This window comes from Podarcis liolepis, assembly GCF_965112155.1.
Source record: "Podarcis liolepis genome assembly, chromosome: 17".
Lineage (NCBI taxonomy): Eukaryota > Metazoa > Chordata > Lepidosauria > Squamata > Lacertidae > Podarcis > Podarcis liolepis.
In genome coordinates this window covers 2724510-2744394 of record NC_139571.1, presented here as the reverse complement: position 1 = coordinate 2744394, position 19885 = coordinate 2724510, and the positions used below count along the sequence as shown (strand labels likewise).

General features: G+C 45.7%; 1 protein-coding gene across 4 annotated transcripts in view; it reads right to left on the bottom strand.

The window, feature by feature from the left end:
- CACNA1F (calcium voltage-gated channel subunit alpha1 F) overlaps positions 1-10413 on the bottom strand; it is a 57882-nt gene extending 47469 nt beyond the window's left edge. For all 4 annotated transcript variants that reach the window (XM_083482410.1, XM_083482411.1, XM_083482413.1 and 1 more), the window contains exons 1-6: positions 10314-10413; positions 8474-8613; positions 5192-5334; positions 3258-3410; positions 1450-1646; positions 1242-1345 (exon numbers count right to left, since the gene is read on the bottom strand). In XM_083482410.1, the coding sequence (XP_083338536.1) occupies positions 1242-1345; positions 1450-1646; positions 3258-3410; positions 5192-5334; positions 8474-8613; positions 10314-10397 (821 nt within the window). In that variant the 5' untranslated portion in view covers positions 10398-10413. The remainder of the gene's footprint in view (positions 1-1241; positions 1346-1449; positions 1647-3257; positions 3411-5191; positions 5335-8473; positions 8614-10313) is intronic.
- Positions 10414-19885: the final 9472 nt, after the last annotated feature.

The following is a 19885-nucleotide window of genomic DNA, read 5'->3' as shown; positions in this document are numbered from 1 at the left end:
GGTACCTCGGGTTAAGTACTTAATTCGTTCCGGAGGTCCGTACTTAACCTGAAACTGTTCTTAACCTGAAGCCCCACTTTAGCTAATGGGGCCTCCTGCTGTTGCCGTGGCGCCAAAGCACGATTTCTGTTCTTATCCTGAAGCAAAGTACTTAACCCGAGGTAATATTTCTGGGTTAGCGGAGTCTGTAACCTGAAGCGTATGTAACCTGAAGCGTATGTAACCTGAGGTACCACTGTATATCAAAGTGCCCTGACAAGTCGGTAACTCAGCAGAATGGCTCTTCCCTTTGCCTGGCATCTGGCATCAGTCATTCTGGCCCTAAATCCACAACCCACTAGCTTCTTCTGCTCCCTTCGTTGCGGGGGTGGGGGAGCGGGACAGCACAGAACCTGGACCACATCAACTGTCAGCAATCATTGCACACACTAACTTGCTAAAAGATATCATACCAACTCATGGTTCACGCTAACCAGTTAACTACTCAAGAGATGCCATGGTTTAGAGAGGTGGTCTGCTACCATTTCCTGTTTTATCAGTACTCAGGTTTATAACTTCACTCCCATTTCTACTAGGTGTGTCTTTGAGAAGGTAAGCAACCATTGTAAACTATGCTTTCTTAATTCAGATATCACACTAAACCATAGTTAACAAATATAGTACTTCAAACCAAGTTTTCTGGTTTTGGTTTGCCCAACAATAGTTTGTCAATTTAGACATCCTCCTACCCTCTTTTTGCTTATGCCTCATTCTTCCTATTTGACTCTGAACCCATGGGAATGGGTTTGTCCCCTCACACCCCGTGTGGGGCTAACATTACTTTAAGCAGCCAATGAATGAATCATAACAATTCCACAATTTATGCAAGCAAGTGAAACTACATGCTACCATGAAAAACCAAATATAGAATCACTACTACTAGACTTGCAAGGTGGAAAGTGGGTGGCAGTGCAGAATCTTTCCCACTAAAATATAACCATTTGATACTGCAAATGAGCAAAATCAATTCAACAGATATTACAAAGTACAAATGCAACTCATGCTACCTTTGGCAGATTCTGGATCTCTCACAGAAGTCACCTCCCCATTTGAATGCTGATGGAACCATTTTGTGTGAATGGTTACATGCCATCTATGTATCCAGCTATCCAGTTACCACATGCATGCAGGCACAAGAAGCAGTCCTCAAAGGCATCCCATAAACTGATTCACATGCTATACTCACTCCAAATCCGACTTACCCACTCAGCACACCCAAAACCAGGTTGAGCACGAAGAAGGAGCCAAAGATGACAAGGCTGACAAAGTAGAGCCAGGGCAGTTCGTGACCCATTGCATCCTGCATCTGGAGTAGAGAGAGGGACAATAAGCAGGAACTTATATGGATTGCTCTGTGTGAGCCATTGGCAGGGCTGCTCCCCCCCCCACTAGTGGAGGAAGCTGCCTCACCCAGTAGAGCACATCAGTCCAACCTTCCATGGTGATGCACTGGAAGACAGTCAGCATGGCAAAAAAGAAGTTGTCGAAGTTGGTGATGCCACCATTGGGTCCTTCCCACTTCCCACGGCACTCACTATTGTTCGTCAAGCATTCCCGGCCATGCCCAGAGAAGGCACAAGGTGATGGGTCCTCCTCAGCCTCCAGGTCTGCAAGGGATGCAGAGATTATTTGGGAGGGTGGACGGACAGGGAGTGACAGGTTCATTCTAGTGCTGAACCAAACTATGTTTCACAAACATCTGCATATCTCTCAAAATGTGCCCTGTATTTCCAACACCCCCCACCCCGACTACTAAAACACACAAAAAATTCACTTGATAGTTCAATATTCTTTTAACATTTAGGCATTTAAGCATATCAGCAGACAGCTTTTAAAATCCAGTCATGCATTTATGTTCCTGAAAATGAAACTGGCTATTTGGGTTAGAATCATAGAATTGTAGAGCTGGAAGGGACTCCGAGGTCATCTAGTCCAACCCCCTGCAAGGCAGGCATGTGCAGGTGGCTCGCATGGGGATCAAACCCATGGCCTTGGCGTTATCAGCAACACACACTATCTAACTGAGCTAAGAGAAGCTGCATATGTAATAGGGAGCCCTTGGAGCACCCACAATTGCCTAACCTTGACTCCCATAGGTTCAGGTTGGGGGTCACAAGCAAGAGACTTCAGCCAGGAGATAGAAGCAAAACAGTGGCCTGTAGGCCTGATCTTTATTGTTGCAAGACTTCCCACCACCACAAAGACAAAGCAGCCAGAAGCCCCAAACAATGGTTACATCAGTTTTAAAAGTTTCCCACAATACATTTCCAGAAGCATCATCAAGACATCATAGATACGTCACAGAAAAGGTGTGGTCACAGGTAGAACCTGAGACCAGGAATGTACCTGTCAATCAAATATAGTCTTTCACAGTACAAACTCCTTGCAAAGGTCCTGCAGACAGACATGACTCTACATCTCAGGGATTATGGTGGGCTCACTAACCCCTCCCTTTATACCTCACTTCCCTGGGTCCTAAATGTCATTGGAACTGAGACTGATACAATGAGTAATTTCTTATGGATTTCTAAAGTTTTCTCATTGAACCAGTCCGTAGATACATTTACCAGTGAATTACTACATTTGGTATTGACACTTTCCCTGTTTTCCTTTGTTGGAGGCCTGAGGCTCCATGGGGAGTCGTGGGCACCTTCTGCAAACTCTGCTGTTATTCCTTTTCTCAACATTAGCGACTGCCATCAGGGCTCTGGAGCCTCTGACCAAGCAGGCACCTTACGAATGGAGCTTTGAACCCAAATGAATGAGGTTTTGATAATGTGCAGTAAAGATTCCCTGTTCTTGCCTCGTGATGAGGCAAGGCTCGGGGGGGGGTGTCTCTCAACCTCTCCCATTCCATTTTCCTGTAACACATGAAACTCACTATGTAGCTCCTGATCACATTGTGAAAGGCTCTTTCAAGTTTATAACAACAACAGCAACAAAGCAGCAGATGATGATAAAAGATATCTGCAAATAGGTATGAAAAAATGTTTGAAAGAGAAGCCTTTCACATTCTTCAAAACTGCAGCTCTCACACTGAAAACTGAATTCAACAGAAATTCATCCCAGCAGTGCTATTCCCCATTCTGGAAGGAAGGAGTAGGATTATTCCCTACAGTTCATTTGCACACACTTGGATTGGTCTCTCTCCCTAAAATTTAACATTTTTGGAGGCAAGAATGATCTACATACCTCCCCCCCCCCTTGCAGAACTATACCTGAACCAACGATGAAGCAGGTCTTGTGCATGCGGCCGATAAAGAGCTCCAAGCCAATGATAGCATAGATGATGATGACGAAAAGGACAAGCAGCGCAATGTGCAGGAGGGGCACCATGGCTTTCATGATAGAGTTCAAGACAATGTGCAGGCCTAGTTGGTGGAGAGGATTCAGAACATGGTGTTAACTTTGCAGAAGCATGATGAGCAGTGCTGCAACATGCAGCGCAATCACAACTGGCCATGTATACAGGGGCACATGGCTGCAGGTGGAGAGCTCAGTCTCAGGAGCAGAATACAACCAGAAGGGGTGGAGGCATTCTCCTTCACAGCACAATGAACCTGAAGCTAAATCATTTGCAGATGAATTGTCTCTGGGTCAAATTTCATACACCGCATTGAAGGAGCTGCTCCTGCTATTCATTGTGCAATGTGCTTGCAGCAGTGCAGAGCATGGTGAATACAGCTGTGTGCTGCTGTGCATAGCATGTAATACAATGTGGAAGCATGAACTAAAATGCAAGTGGTGCTTTAATGTGGCCCTGCACAGCAGGCATGCAGTTTGTGGGAACTGTATTTAAGGAGACTTGCAGAGTGGCTGTAAGTCACAATAATGCAATCACATGGAATGTGTCGATGTGCTGCCTAGCAAGACAGCATGCAAATCTGTGCACATGGTAAATATGTGCTCTGGGTAATACTGTGTGTCTGCATGGAAGCCAACATGAAGCTCGATGTGCAGGTCTGGTTGTATACAGTGCAATGCCTGTGATGCATTGTAGCAGATTAAGCATGAGCTGCAGTATAATACTGCAGTGTGATCTAGTGCAGAATGATAGCATATGTATGGCAAAATAAAGTGACTCTGGCTAATGCCACGACATGCAGTGAGGTGCAATAAGGCAACCATTATGTGGCATATGCCCCAAAATTGCTGTGTATGGTCTTTATTGCTCTGTGGTATAGCAGCGCAACTGTGCACAATGCAGTGTGGATATGGCATCACAAGAACACTGCGACAACACATGGTAGAGCACCTCTCTGCTCAATAAGCTACTCTGGCAAAGCAAAGCAGAGTGCAGCCACTATGCAGCTAGCAGCAAAACCAATACAGTGGTACCTCGAGTTAAAAACGCCTCAGGTTACAAACTCCACTAACCTGGAAGAGTAACCTCGAGTTGAGAACTTTGCCCCAGGATGAGAACGGAAATCATGTGCCGGTGGCACAACAGAAGCAAGAGGCCCCATTAGCGAAAGCAAGCCTCTAGTTAAGAACAGTTTCAGGTTAAGAACAGACCTCTGGAACGAATTAAGTTCATAACTAGAGGTACCACTGTATGTACAGTTAGGCACATGATATGTGGTACAGCAGAAATACCATATACAGTACAGTGTATATGTACAGTGTATAAATGCAGCTCAGAGCATCAACTCAACGGCATCTCAATTTGACCCAAAGCAGTGCAAAGGATGGTGCACTGATTGTGATCAGCTTCTCTCTTCAGAGACTACTACCAAGGAAACATATGGGGGGCCCTCCAGACATCCTTTTTATTGCACATCATGATTATTTGCGCTCTTGATGTTTTTGGGGCAGTTACATGTGATCCCACTTTCAATACTGTTTGCACCTGCAGACGTTTTGGAGTGGTCACACGGCTTCATTTCCAGTCAGCGCATGCCCGGTAACTTCCAGCTGAAACCCCTTAATTTTTATACCCCAAATGTTCTGGTTTATTTTTGCCCTCCATTTGTTGTGCTGATAGCTCCTCTGGCTAGCAATAATGGGATAGCATTGGGGAGACATCACACAACAAACTAAAGCAGAATCAATTAACCACTACATGCATGATTATTGTGTCAAGAACATATTGCAGAAAGTTCGCCAACACCAGTCCGGAGACGCCCTGTTTGTAAAAGAGAAAGATGCTTACTAGGGACACCAGAGACGAGGCGCAGAGGTCTCAGGACACGGAAGGCTCTCAGAGCTTTGACATCAAACCCACCCGGCTTCCCACTCATGTGATGAGCCTCTCCAGGCTTGTGGGAAACTTGTTCCAGGATGACACTGAAGAGACTGTGGGGGGGAGACAGGACCATGATGAGACAGGCAGGGGACCTTTCTTCCCATGAAGAGCCCACCCAAACACAGATAAAAGAATGACAAACTAGCTTCTAGCCCCATAGACCCATTTATGGCCTTCACTCTCTAGGGCCAGGGACGCGGGTGGCGCTGTGGGTAAAACCTCAGCGCCTCGGACTTGCCGATCGTATGGTCGGCGGTTCGAATCCCCGCGGCGGGGTGAGCTCCCGTCTTTCAGTCCCAGCTCCTGCCCACCTAGCAGTTCGAAAGCACCCTTAAGTGCAAGTAGATAAATAGGTACCGCTTTATAGCGGGAAGGTAAACAGCGTTTCCGTGTGCTGCGCTGGTGCTGGCTCGCCAGAGCAGCTTCGTCACGCTGGCCATGTGACCCGGAAGTGTCTTCGGACAGCGCTGGCCCCCGGCCTCTTAAGCGAGATGGGCGCGCAACCCCAGAGTCGGACACGACTGGCCCGTACGGTCAGGGGTACCTTTACCTTTACCTCTAGGGCTAACAGTGTGAAGCAGGCCCTGGTGAGTATTATTGTTATCATCATCTTTATATGTTATTTCCTCTTTTATGGTTTTATTTGCACAATGCCTAATAAAGGTTTGATAAGTAAGTAAGTTATCATCATCATTATTATATCCACTCCATGGTCCCAGAGCGGGTTACAACAATTAAAACACAATGTTGAGGTGCCAGCCTTTGATAGACCAATCCTATATTTTAATCCTTTTTAAAACTACCTTAAGGAGGGGTGGTCAGTCTCTCTTCTCCTCTCTAATTCTAGAGATCGGTGTTTTTCATTGGATGAGGACTCAGAGTATTGATCCTCAGGCTATAAGGACTATCCCCTTTTCAAGATCATTCCCCTTAACCTAATCCCAAATGGAACTAAGGATTTGGGGATTGTCTGGGGAGATGCTTGAGCCTCCCCCCCCAAAAAAAAAAAACCACCAGAGCTGGGCTCTAAAATGTGGGGTATAATAAAGGCAATTAAGCATGATTCCTTTTGCTCTCCTTTGAGCAACAATAGCTGGCCTCCACATATCTGATAAATTACACTTGAATCCTCAGGGCATCATATACGAGTTTATTCCATTTTATCCTCAAAATAGTGAGAAAGTGGCCTGGGCTTACCCAGTGAGCTTTACCGCTAAGCAGAAAAGAAATCTGAATTCAGCTCTCCCTGCTCCATGCCCAACACTGTCTACTGCTGTACACTGCTGCTCAACAGATGGCTCGTGATCCATGCCAGCATCTGACACACCATGGCAATAGGTCCTGGGGCACACATTTAATATAATGACGTTCAGCCATTTTGGGTGGTAAAATGTCCTTGATGGCCCTGATGATGGTGGAGGGGGTTTTACTTGGGACTTCTGCAAAGAAGGCTTGCCTTAGGGTTATAGCTCCAGGAGAAATACCCCCCCGCCCCCCGCCAGTAGATGGCTTGGTATGTAGCACATATTGCAGTCTGAATTGTATGGGCCATGTGTAGGGGACCTTTGGTCCTCCAAATGTTGCCGAACTAAAACTCCAGTCAGCCCTAGCAAGTATGGCCAATATGTAGTTCAGCAATATCGGAAGGGCCACAGATACCCCACACCAGTCATAGGTTAATTTGTAAGCAAATGAACAAGTGGGATGGCAAAGACTTTTAACAGATTTGCCATGTCTCTGGAGCTGACCTCAAGTTTCAGGATCTTTATCAGATGGAGAGAAACCTCCAGGTACCGCAGGATCTCAGGCTGGCAGGGGGTGTAGGAAACTGCCTTGAAGTAGGTCTGCCCAGTGCAAGACGGGCCCTTTAGGTTATTGAGCAAAGGTTTTTCCGCCAATCACCTGATCCTTTCAACCAGAGGTGCTAGTTCTGAACCTGGATCTTTCTATGTGCAAAGCATGGTCCCTCCCACCGAATTAAGAGGTCTGGCTATTGTCCTCTTTTATTTGTGTTATTGATTTTTAGAAGTATATATACCACCCGATACTTTTTGATTCCAGGGTAATTAGCAATCACACAAAAACACCATTAAAACTACAATAAAACAGCATAAGACAATTTAAATGTACTGTATCTAAGAGTCACGGTGAATTTGGATTAAGTGTTATCGACATGATCTCTGTTGGATCATATATGCAAGATAATTGCTCATTTTGTTTATTTTATTTAAAATGAAATAAAATTAATTTATATAAAAAAGACATGGTGAATAATTGAAAAATGTTTTCAACTGGCACCTAAAAGGTAGCAAAGAAGGTGCCAGTCAGAACTCTCTGGAGAGGATGTTCCCCAGACTGAGGACCACAACCAAGCATGCGCAGGGATTCTTTTGCTTGAGAGCTTTTACAATTAATTCCATGTCCTTCCCCTGCCTCCTGTCCATCAGACTCCCCTTTCAGGCACCAGGGTGCCAGGTGTCAACCCTTGTCCCGACCAGGGACCATAGTAGGCCTCATTCCTCTCTTAGCAGGCTCCACACTTTGAACTACCGGGTACCACCCCTTAGGTCACAGGTAGGGATGCGTGAATGTCTATTTCAGTTTCTCATTTTCTAGGCTTAAGCACAGCTCTTCACATTTCAACATCATGAAAATTCATCAGCATTTTAGTGCTGCTCTGCTCGTTCCCTTCTACTTTATTTGATGTTGTGTCTGCATGGCCTATTTACAAAAAGAGTCCTATTCATATGTTCACGGCATAAGCATTTAGCTATGGGCTCTGGCTCTGGCTAGTTGACTATTTCAAGTCCCTTCAAACACAAGACTTGGGCCTCTCCCTTCCTACTAACATTGCCAGGTACAGACCCCCAATAGGGCTTCCTGTACTTTTAACTGTTTGGTTGAAAGAATTATGACATTACAGCTTTGTCCAGAGAGGACACATCCTTTGGCACACAGAAACGAGGGCTTTTCTCAGGACCTGGATCTAATTCCTCAATTTCGTTAATAATCGCTTGCTATACAGACTTATTTGTATTAAGATGCGGCAGAAGAGCCATGCTACTGCAGTTTCCCCAAATCTCTCCTCTCTCTGTTGCCAGACAGTCCATTTGGAGAGATATACTTGGGACTTTTGGCAACCTGCAGAAGTGATTTGCACTCACTCATTATGCCACGGAGAACACTCACCCCACCACAACAATGACAAAATCGAGAAGGTTCCAGCCATTGCGGATGTAGGCGCTGGGATGCATGACCAGTCCATAGGCAAGGATCTTGAGGAAAGTCTCCACCGTGAATATGATGAGAAAAACGTACTCCACTTGCTCCTGTGGAGGAAGAAGGCCAGTAGGCCCAAATTATATTTCCAAGCTTCTCCTGCTTGTGTCCTGAGAAGCAATCTAGCACTTTACAGTGGTACCTCAGGCTACAGATGCTTCAGGATACAGACTCCGCTAACCCAGAAATAGTACCTCGGGTTAAGAACTTTGCTTCAGGATGAGAACAGAAATCATGCTTTGGCAGCGCGGCAGCAGCAGGAGGCCCCATTAGCTAAAGTGGTGCTTCAGGTTAAGAACGGACCTCCGGAACGAATTAAATACTTAAGCCGAGGTACCACTGTATTGGGATTTGAAACCAGTCACATGTTCCAAAGTCAGGACAATCCCAAAGAGCTCCACTTGAAAGCTCCAGTTCTGAAAAGTTACACTAGAGACAGAGACTGGAAATTCCCATCAAGGGAAATGGGCAAAAAATTCTCTGGATTAGCATTATCTCAGTACAACACCGGCACAAGCAGCTTACAGAGTGGGCAAGGAAACAGGAGGGAGAGCAAAGAGTTGGGAGTATCACACATATACATGGCTACAGGAATAAGTGTGGCCACTTGCACACACACTCCCCAGAAAAGAGGAGCGTGCATTTGTCACTCACGGCATGCAAAATTCAATATAAACAAACACAAAAACACAGAGAAGTAAAGATATGTGGAGCTATAGCCCATAACCCAGAAATCCCGATCAATAGGCCACCTATCACATCTTTACTGAGACCCACTAGTAAGAGAACCAGAAACACAATGCAGTTAGCACTACTTTCTGCTTCTTTCCTTTTATACCAATAAATGTTATCCTCTCCTTCAATGAGAACAGAATCTCTGGACTCTGTCCTGCCACTGTAAACAACAAAGCCCTCCCACAGGGGTACAGTATATGTACTGGGTGAACTGTAAAAAAATTAATTCTTTAAAAAATGGCTGGCAGAGAAATGAGATCAAGTTCTGTCTTTGACTTCACTGGTGTCAAGCATTTCTGGATTTACCCTAGAGGGGAGAAACAGAGATCAGAAACTGGCCCCCATCCAGTTTCAGTCATGGATTATTCTGGATTTACTCCAGGGAAGCTGAGATCAAACTCCAGCCCTGACCCCAGCTGCAATCAGCAGATGACTTCAAATTCATAGGGGAGCTTCTGTGGCCTCACTGCAAGACCCTCGGTCACCAGAGTGAACTAGGAAGCTGTGGGGATGAGGGGGCAGGGGGCAGCCTGTTGCCTCAGCTGCCCCCAGTCAGGTGGTGGATTAATGGTTATTAAGAGATAATAGTTTTAATTAGCATTAACGTGTTGCCTCAGACAGAAATCAAGATGTAAAAGTGGAGTCATTAAGGAAGAAGGAGGCCACGGCAAAGGAGTTTACTGGACTACAAGGTGAAGAAAAAGAAGGAGCAGCTGCGTGATCCAGGATTTGGGGTATCTCTAGCCGGAAGGTGGCATGTGGTGGGTTACAGCAAGGAAGCAGACCTTGGAGACAATATTCCTGGCTTCACATGATGTTGTCTTCCTGTGTCAGACCTTGGGCCTACCCATCTAGTTCAGTACCTGTACTATCTGACAACAGTTTTCTGAGGTCTCCAGCTGTCCAAAATCCTTTTCACTGCATCCTTCAGCATGCAGAATATGTGCTCTGCCATTGCACTATGCTCTCCCCCACTCCCCACCCTTCCCTCCAAGGCTTTGGGAAAGGCACTCACCAAGTTGTGGTTGGAGACATTCGAGTCGTCCTCAGGGAAGGGGATATAGACTCCTAAGGCCACACAGTTGGCGAAGATGGTCATAAGAATGAGGATATCAAAGGGTCTGGGAACATTCAGTTAAGGCAACAAACAGGAATTTCTTCTCCCTCCTTCCCCCAAGGAAAAAAGAGGGCCTCCCCACCCCCACCCCGAGTCAGATTTCTCCCAGTTTGTAAGAATAGGATGCTTCCATTCCACGATGCTGATGGCAGCACGACGGATGGGGTTGTTCAGCCTGAGACAGAAGAGGGCTCGTGGTGAGCGGTGCACCACATTGGTCCCCTGGGTTTTATGCTTGTTGTGCTGGAGACGCTTCTTCTGGGCACTGCTGCCTGTCGAGCCCAGTGTATCTGAGCCCCCACCAGCAAGTGTCCATGCCAGGGCCTGGCCTGTTGCCTCCACAAAAGCCTCAGCCGCTGAGCGTGGGATCTCGGGGGTGCCAGCTGCTGCAAGGTGGAAACAGGGCAAGGGGGAGTTAAGGACGGAGCTAAAGGCTAACTGCCCTGTTTCTTAGAAAAGGCACAAAAAAGAAATAAGGTTCTGAAAAACACAAAAAGGTTGGTTAAGATAGAAATATGACAGAGCACGTTCCACTGTGGGAGACTTTTCCAAGACTAAGGCCTCTGTGAGCTCAGGCTGAAATAAAACTTCAGATGTTTGCCTGGCATCTATGGTTTGGCCTCAGGACTTCACACTCATTCATTTCCATTATCAGTCCCAGTTATACATTGAAACACCTCATTCTGATTGCAACACCAAAGTCATACCCTTCTCTGTTTTATCAGCTGCTGTTCCATTCTTAAACAGTGTCCAAGCCTCCTACCCGTTACTTCAACCCCTTTGCTAACCTAGGACCAAATGTTTAACTATTGAGAACCACTATAATGCAAAAGTTTGCCTGATGCCCCCCATAGCTGGACTCCAGATCATTCGTCTTCTACCAGCCCTTACTTACCACTGTCTTATTCCTCTCAGTATCTTCTGAACACACCCTTAAAAGCTGCAATCCCAAATGCACTAAGTAAACTCCTTTCAGTAACACTTACTCCTGAGTAAACATGCCTAGGATTGCACTGTAAGACTCCTACCCACCTCCCAACAGCTTGTCCCTACCTTGTTAACTAAACACATCTACATCTACTCACGTCCTCCGTTGCACTCAGACATCTTGCTGACTGGTTGTAGGGGTGAGAGGGCAGATGAGGAAATCTCCAGAAGATGCTAGCACTTTAGACCAACTACCTCTTCCCCTTGCAAGGGGGGGCTTCCCATTCTTTTGGCCTTTCTCCCTGGGCGGGGAGGAAGGACCAAATTAACCCTACGTGCTCTCATGGGAGGGCAGGAGCAGGAGCCTTCCAAGCCCTGTAGATGCCTTCCTTGCTTTCCACAGCAGTGCTCCCGCTGAAAAGGATTTGAGCCCCTGCTCGTGTCTGCTTCTCTCTCACACTCTCTCTCTTTCTGTCGCTCTCCCTGCTTCGTTCCCTCGCTCTCGGTTGAGGATTAAGGCAGATTGCCTACTTTAAAGGGCAGCGCAGGAGGCAGGGAGGAGGGAGCTCACACAGCTGGTTAGGTCACTGACTGTTGAGAGCTGGGGACATCCCAGCCACACAAGCCAGCCTAGGCCTGGAAAGGGGTAGTATGAAAGATGTGACTGAAATGAGAACGGCCTTGTCACAATCCAACACACCCTACCTGAGTGTTGTGTAAAAGCAGCATAAGGGAGCTCTTGTAAATGATGGATCTCTCCGTGACCAAAACCAGACCGACACCAAGTCTTTTATGATGGCAAGTTTCCTTTCCTTCTTCAGACAGTCCAGCTTGATACCTCCACCCTCAGTCACCCTGGCACAGATTACGCACAAGGAGCCCATTGGCATGTCTTTTTGGGGCGCAGGATGGGATGGGATACTGAGATGGTTGTTCCCAATGCAGGGCCTTGCTCACTTACCTCAGGGCATTCTGGGATGAACGGACCCAGCTTTTGTGATCCTGTGCACACTACCGCACAAACACTTTTACCTTTTAAACACATTCAAAACACATCTTTTCCCTTAAAAGAATCCTGGGCACTGCAGTTTACCCCTCAAAGAGTTACAATGCCCAGCAGCCCTTAACAAACTAAAGTGCCCAGAATTTTTTGAGGAGAAAATCCGCTTCTAATGTGCTTTAAAGGTATGGAGGTACAATGTCTTATGAAAAGGACAGCAACTGGCATAATTAATTGGTGAGTCAATAAAAATCTTAAAATTTACTATTGTTATTTCATAATATAGGGTTGCTTTTTTAAAACAATATTAGCCTGGTGCCAACAAATGTGGAAAAAGAAGATAAGGTAGTCAAACAAATGTAAAACATTGGCACAGACTATACATGTATGAGATACAATTACTCTAGATTGAGTGCACTCTCAACACTGGTTTGGGAAGCAATGTTTTGTCTTATGTTTCACATTGTTTCATGTGAAATACTGCATTTTGATGTGTTTTCCCCAAAACCAGCTTCAGAAAAAGAATGACATTAAGCCCACAATGTGTATACAACCTTTGTTTTCCTGCCTTCTGGCACAGGACAGGAAATGTAAAGCATTGCTTTCTGGTTGGTATGTCAAAATTCATGAATGGCTCACATGTGCCAACTCTAAACTGAGGTGGACTGTACCCCTATATTTCATTGTTTGATATTATATATATATATATATATATATATATATATGCAGGTTTTGGTGTCCTCGGGTGTCTTCCCGTGTAAAAGTTGGGGTGTCTAGGCGACGTTTCGACGAGGTCTCACTCGTCATCTTCAGGCTGGTGCTTTCGGCTTCTTGTTACTGGAACAGAGCGGGATCTCAGTGTTTGAGTTCCTATAAATACTGTAGAGGGGTGTGGTGTATTGCCTCAAAAGTTCTGGGCAGAGGGGAAGTTCCCAGGCTAGTGTTCTTTTCTTCTTTTGTTCCTTAATTACTTGAGGGATATCTTGAGTGATTTCTTGAGTGATATTCTGAGTACCACTTAGGTGGGTCATTAGGTGTGGATTAGTTGCTAAAGCCTTCGTGTCTTGACCTCTTGAATTTGTGAAGAGTTTTTCTGGGAAGATGGCTGTACTGCACTTAGTTGTGCTTTGGCTTGGCTTCGTGTATAGGGGCGAGCTGTGGTTTTGTGCCCTGTGCCAGCCAGATCTGTGTAGGGATTGCAGGGGGGTGCAGCATCCGGAGGTGCCACTATGGTTTGGTTACTGGATGGTGTCTGTAATTTATCTGTGGAGAGGGTCTGGGTTTGGGTCTGGTGTGGTTGATTGGTGGTGGCGTTCTGTGTGCCTCTGGATCTGGTGTCGGTTTTTGTGGGGAGGGCTAATTTCCAGATGTCTGGCAGGCGGGACGTGTCGTCACGCTTGTTCATGTTGTGAGGGTGTTTCTCTATCTCGATGGCTTCCATGATTATTCTCTTGTGGTGATGTTCCATGTTAAAGAGCAATTTGGAATCTGCAAAATTAATTTCGTGTCCTGTTTCTTTCATGTGTTGGAAAAGAGAGGAAGATTTTTCTTCTTTTTTGACGGCATTCTTGTGTTCTGCGATACGTGCATTTATTCGTCTGTTTGTTTGTCCAATGTACGTGGCTGGGCAGACTTTGCAGGGTATTTCATAGACCCCTTGGTTTTCCAACTGGATTTTATCTTTGGGGTTTCTGAGGATATTGGCTATTTTTTGGTTGGTGCAAAAGGCTGTTTTGATATTGTGTTTATGGAGGATTTTGCTAATTTTATCTGTAGTGCCCTTGATATAAGGAAGGAGGGCCATGCCATTGTTTTCTTCCGTGTCTTGGTTTTTGGGGGGTGTTTCTTTTTGGATTAGCTTCTTAACCCTGTTTTGCTGGTATCCATTGGCGATTAACACATTTGAGAGATTCTGTAACTCAGTTGTCAAGTGGTCTTTGTCAGCCAGGCGTTTGGTTCTGGAGATGAGGGTCTTGGCTACGGAGTTTATTTGTGCAGGGTGGTGGTGTGATTGAGCATGTAAGTAGCGGTTGGTGTGTGTTTTTTTCCGGTAGATAGTGTGTCCTAGGGAGCCATCAGGTTTTTTGTAGATTAGGACGTCAAGGAAGGGAAGCTGGTTGTTGGCTTCTATTTCCATAGTGAATTGTATTTTGGGGTGTAGGCTGTTGAGATGTGTGAGGAAGCTATCTAGTTTTTCTTTCCCGTGTGGCCAAATTACAAAGGTGTCGTCAACATATCTGAGCCAAAGTTTGGGTTTGTGTTCTGACTTGTCTAAAGCATTGGTTTCAAAGTGTTCCATGTACAGATTTGCGATGACCGGTGAGAGGGGTGATCCCATAGGTGCTCCTTCTATCTGTTTGTATCTTTGTCCATTGTGGATGAAGTACGTGTTGGTTAGGCAGTGGTTGGTCAGGTCCAGGATGTATTCGGGGGGATTGTATTTGTTTTGAATGGCTGTCAAGGCTTCATTAATGGGCACTTGTGTGAAGAGAGATACAACATCGAAGCTCACAAGTAGGTCATCGGGATGTAGGTTTTGCTTCTTTATTGTTTCTATGAACTGGAAGGAGTTTGTAACGTGTGAAGAGATGGATTCTGCATAGGGCTGAAGTTGCTTAGCGAGAAATTTAGCGAGATTTTGTAGAGGTGAGCCTATGGAGCTGACTATTGGTCTGAGTGGTGTTCCTTCTTTGTGTATCTTGGGGAGGCCGTAGAGTTTGGGGCATCTGGATGATTTTTCTCTGGGGATGATTCTTAGCTGGATTTCTTCACTGATAGGAGAGGCTTTTATTTTGGATTTGGTGGTTTTTTCCAGATAGGTGGTGGGATCTGTTTTTATAGGTTGGTAGGTAGGGTCTTGGAGTAGATTTGATAGTTTTGCTTGGTAGTCCGATGTGTTCATCACAACAGTGGCATTACCTTTGTCTGCTGGGAGAATGATTATGTTGTTGTCTTTCCTCAGGTTGGTGAGTGCTTTCTGTTCTTCTTTGTGTAAATTGCTTCTGGGTGGTTTGCTGGAGCAGAGGATGTTGGTGACTTCAAGTCTGATTTTATTGGCTTCATCTGGGTTGATTTTGGTTAGGCTAGCTTCGACTCCGCATATGATGTTTTCCGTGGGGATGCGTCTCGGGGTAACTGCAAAGTTGAAACCTTTGGAGAGTACTTTGGTTTCAGTTGAGGTGAGGATCCTGTCTGATATGTTATGTACTGTTTGTTTCATGGGTTGTTGTGGAGGGTGGCTGGGCTTCTGGCGTCTCTCTAGTTTGTGGAGTTTGTTGGTGTGTGTGTCTGTCTTATGTGAGGTCTCAGTTTCAGCTCTCCAGACGGCTAGTTGTTTGCATTTGTCCCAGAGTGCAGGGTGGATTTTGTTACAGAGTTTGAGGTGAAGAGTGAGCAGATCTTTGTTGGTTTGGTTTAGTAGGTATCTTTTCTTATGTAGTTCGTTTCTGATTAGGGATAGTTCAGTTCGTTTCAGGATCCTTTCGGTAGCTGGGGTTTTAGAGTGGAATTTAAGTTGGAAGCATGTGGGAAGTAACAAGAAGCCGAAAGCACCAGCCTGAAGATGACGAGTGAGACCTCGTCGAAACGTCGCCTAGACACCCCAACTTTTACACGGGAAGACACCCGAGGACACCAAAACCTGCATTCCTGTACCCGTGAAAATCTACGAAAACATATATATATATATATATATATATGCATATACAGTGGACAACTTGGGTTGCAAACGTGATCCGTGCGGGAGGCACATTCGCAACCCGCAACGTTCACAACTGCAGTGCATGCGCGGGTCATGATTCAGCATTTCTGCGCATGCGCAAAGCACAATTTAGTCTGGTCAAGGACTTTGCCGAGGTTTTTGACAGCACTTTGGGTCAATATACAGGTACGCCCATCTCCTTTAGCCTTAGAATCATAGAGTTGGAATAGACCACAAGGGCCATCGAGTCCAACCCCCTGCCAAGCAGGAAACACCATCAGAGCACTCCTGACATATGGTTGTCAAGCCTCTGCTTAAAGACCTCCAAAGTAGGAGACTCCACCACACTCCTTGGCAGCAAATTCCACTGTCAAACAGCTCTTACTGTCAGGAAGTTCTTCCTAATGTTTAGGTGGAATCTTCTTTCTTGTAGCTTGGATCCATTGCTCCGTGTCCGCTTCTCTGGAGCAGCAGAAAACAACCTTTCTCCCTCCTCTATGTGACATCCTTTTATATGTTTGAACATGGCTATCATATCACCCCTTAACCTCCTCTTCTCTAGGCTAAACATGCCCAGCTCCCTTAGCCGTTCCTCATAAGGCATCGTTTCCAGGCCTTTGACCATTTTGGTTACCCTCCTCTGGACACGTTCCAGTTAGTCAGTGTTCTTCTTGAATTGTGGTGCCCAGAACTGGACACAGTACTCCAGGTGAGGTCTGACCAGAGCAGAATACAGTGGCACTATTACTTCCCTTGATCTAGATGCTATACTCCTATTGATGCAGCCCAGAATTGCATTGGCTTTTTTAGCTGCCGCGTCACACTGTTGGCTCATGTCAAGTTTGTGGTCAACCAAGACTCCTAGATCCTTTTCACATGTACTGCTCTCAAGCCAGGTGTCACCCATCTTGTATTTGTGCCTCTCATTTTTTTGCCCAAGTCCAATACTTTACATTTCTCCCTGTTAAAGTTCATCTTGTTTGTTTTGGCCCAGTTCTCTAATCTGTCAAGGTCGTTTTGAAGTGTGATCCTATCCTCTGGGGTGTTAGCCACCCCTCCCAGTTTGGTGTCATCTGCAAATTTGATCAGGATGCCCTTGAGTCCATCATCCAAGTCGCTGATAAAGATGTTGAATAAGACCGGGCCCAAGACAGAACCCTGTGGTTCTGTCCTTGATCCACAAGTCACCCCCATCAAGCTAAAGCCACGCCGGGTTCCCTTTGCTCTCAAGGCTAAGGTGGACGAACAACTAGACAAGCTGATCGCCCAAGGAGCTTTGGAGCCGGTTGACCACGCCAAGTGGGAAACCCCCATCGTCACGCCTGTCAAGCCAGATGGGTCGGTGAGAATCTGCGCCGACTACAAGTGCACGATCAACAAGGCACTTCAGCAGCACGCTTATCCGGTTCCTGTTGTCCAACACCTGCTGCATTCCCTGGGTGAGGGTACGGTCCTCGCTAAGACCTTGCCCAAGCCTATCAACAACTGCCTGTTGATGATGCCACTGCTGAAGCCCAGACGATCGTCACCCACTGAGGGGCATTCCGTTGCCGCCGTTTGCAGTTCGGGGTGAGTGTGGCTCCTAGTATCTTCCAAAGCCTTATGGAGCGTCTCCTGCAAGGGCTTCCGGGCGTGGTACCATATTTTGATGATGTCTTGGTGTCCGCAGACTCACACCAGCAGCTGTTTGAGCTCGCGGAGGTTCCACCTACAGCAGCGGATCCAGGGGACTTGGTTTCAACGCCACCTAGGGTCACGCCACAGCCTCAGCAAGAATTGGGCGGCCTCCCGGACTTGGCTACCAGTCCCCGGCGGTCTGGCAGAGTTTCCAAGCACCCAACTTATTTAAAGGACTATGTTGTTGGACATGTAACACTGTTCGTCTAATGGAAGTATATGAAATGTAACCGATTACCATTATGTGTAATGCTGTATATAAGGAAACCATTACGATTGTAACTAATGCCTTATCTCGGTGGGGAGGGGTGTTATGTACTGAAGTTTTCACCATGGGCCAGCAGGGGCATACTGTAGATAGTTATGCAAATAAGGGATTGAAAGTGACGTTCAGTGATTGGATAGTTTTATCAAACTGTTACAGTTACGTTGTACTGGAGCTCTATATAAGCAGTCTGGCTGAACCCTTCAGTTTGGTTCTGTTCTGGCCTGTGAATAAACAAGAGCTGTTTGAAGAATCGCTGTGTCGTCTGATATGTTCACCCACAACTTAACTATTATTATTATTATTATTATTATTATTATTATTATTATTATTATATAAAAGTACAGGAGCCTTTGTATCTTGCCATCCTAGAGTAATAATTGGAAAAACAGAACTAGAATAATAGAAATGCATTGTAGTATGAATGAATTTTGTTTTGTATTCTTTGTTTTATAGAATACATATAATAATGTTATGTTACTAAGCAAATTTAATAAAACAGGTAAAAAAAATAGAAATGCAGAGTTGGAAAGGACCCCAATGGTCATCTAGTCCAACCCTCTGCAATTCAGGAATCTCAACTGAAGCATCAATGACAGAAGGCCATCCCGTCTCCTGAGGGAGTCCGTTCCACTGCTGAACAGCTCTTACTGTCAGAAACTTCTTCCTGATGTTTAGTCAGAATCTCCTTTCCTGTAACTTGAAGCCAGTGGTTCAAGTCCTACCCTTCAGAGCAGGAGAAAACAAGCTTCTTCCCTCTTCCATGTGACAGCCCTTAAGATATTGGAAGATAGCTATCATATCTCCTCTCAGTCTCTTCTTTTCCAGACTAAACATACTCAGCTCCTTCAACCATTCCTCATAAGGCTTGTTTTCCAGAACCACCTTTTACCAGCTACTCCAGAATATCATGGGGGTCTTTGTCAAAAGCCTTACTGAAACCAAGAAACACTATATCCACAGCATTCCCCTGATCCACCAAACTTGTAACTACAGTGGTACCTCGGGTTACAGACGCTTCAGGTTACATACGCTTCAGGTTACAGACTCCGCTAACCCAGAAATAGTACCTCAGGTTAAGAACTTTGCTTCAGGATGAGAACAGAAATCGTGCGGCGGCGGCGGCGGCAGGAGGCCCCATTAGCTAAAGTGATGTTTCAGGTTAAGAACAGTTTCAGGTTAAGAACGGACCTCCAGAACGAATTAAGTACGTAACCAGAGGTACCACTGTACAAGCATATACTGCAGCAAAATTAATAATGGGATCCATATTACAGATGGGTGATAAAGGAGGGAAGTTAGGTCTGAAAAGGTTTAAGATGACTGATTAAGGTTGCAATCCTAATCATGGCTACTCCCAGGCAAGTGGGGGGAGGATTGTAGCCTTGGAGGACTCGTTTTCTGATAACCTTTTGGAAGAGGGCTAAAAGGTTATCCTGTACATTCCCTCCTCCTCAAGTTACAGAGCTGTGAGCTTTGGTTTAACTGGTCTTACCTCTTTACAAAGGTGCCTCAGCATGAAGTAAGCTGGACTGCAAGCTGGGGATCCTGACAGAGGAGGGCCCCAACCTTGCCCTGGCACACGGGGCACTTCTCCTGCTTAAGCCCTACTGAATGGAAGGTCTGTGATGGGGCGGCATTCATTCAGAAGGAGCTTGAGTAAGGGAAGGGTCTGGGTGGATTGGGCCCTTAGGGTTAATTAGTTGTGGGTGGTGGCACCAGCACCATTTGGATGGTTCTCTTCAGGTGGTCAAATATTGTGACAGATTTTGTGGTTTTTAGAGTGCTCTGTCTTTTTATTTTTTCCTTTCTGCTCTTCAGGCTGCTTGCTTTGGTCTGGGTTGATTGCTTGGCAAAATTAGCCTATTTTATTACATTTTTATAAACAATTCGTTGTAATA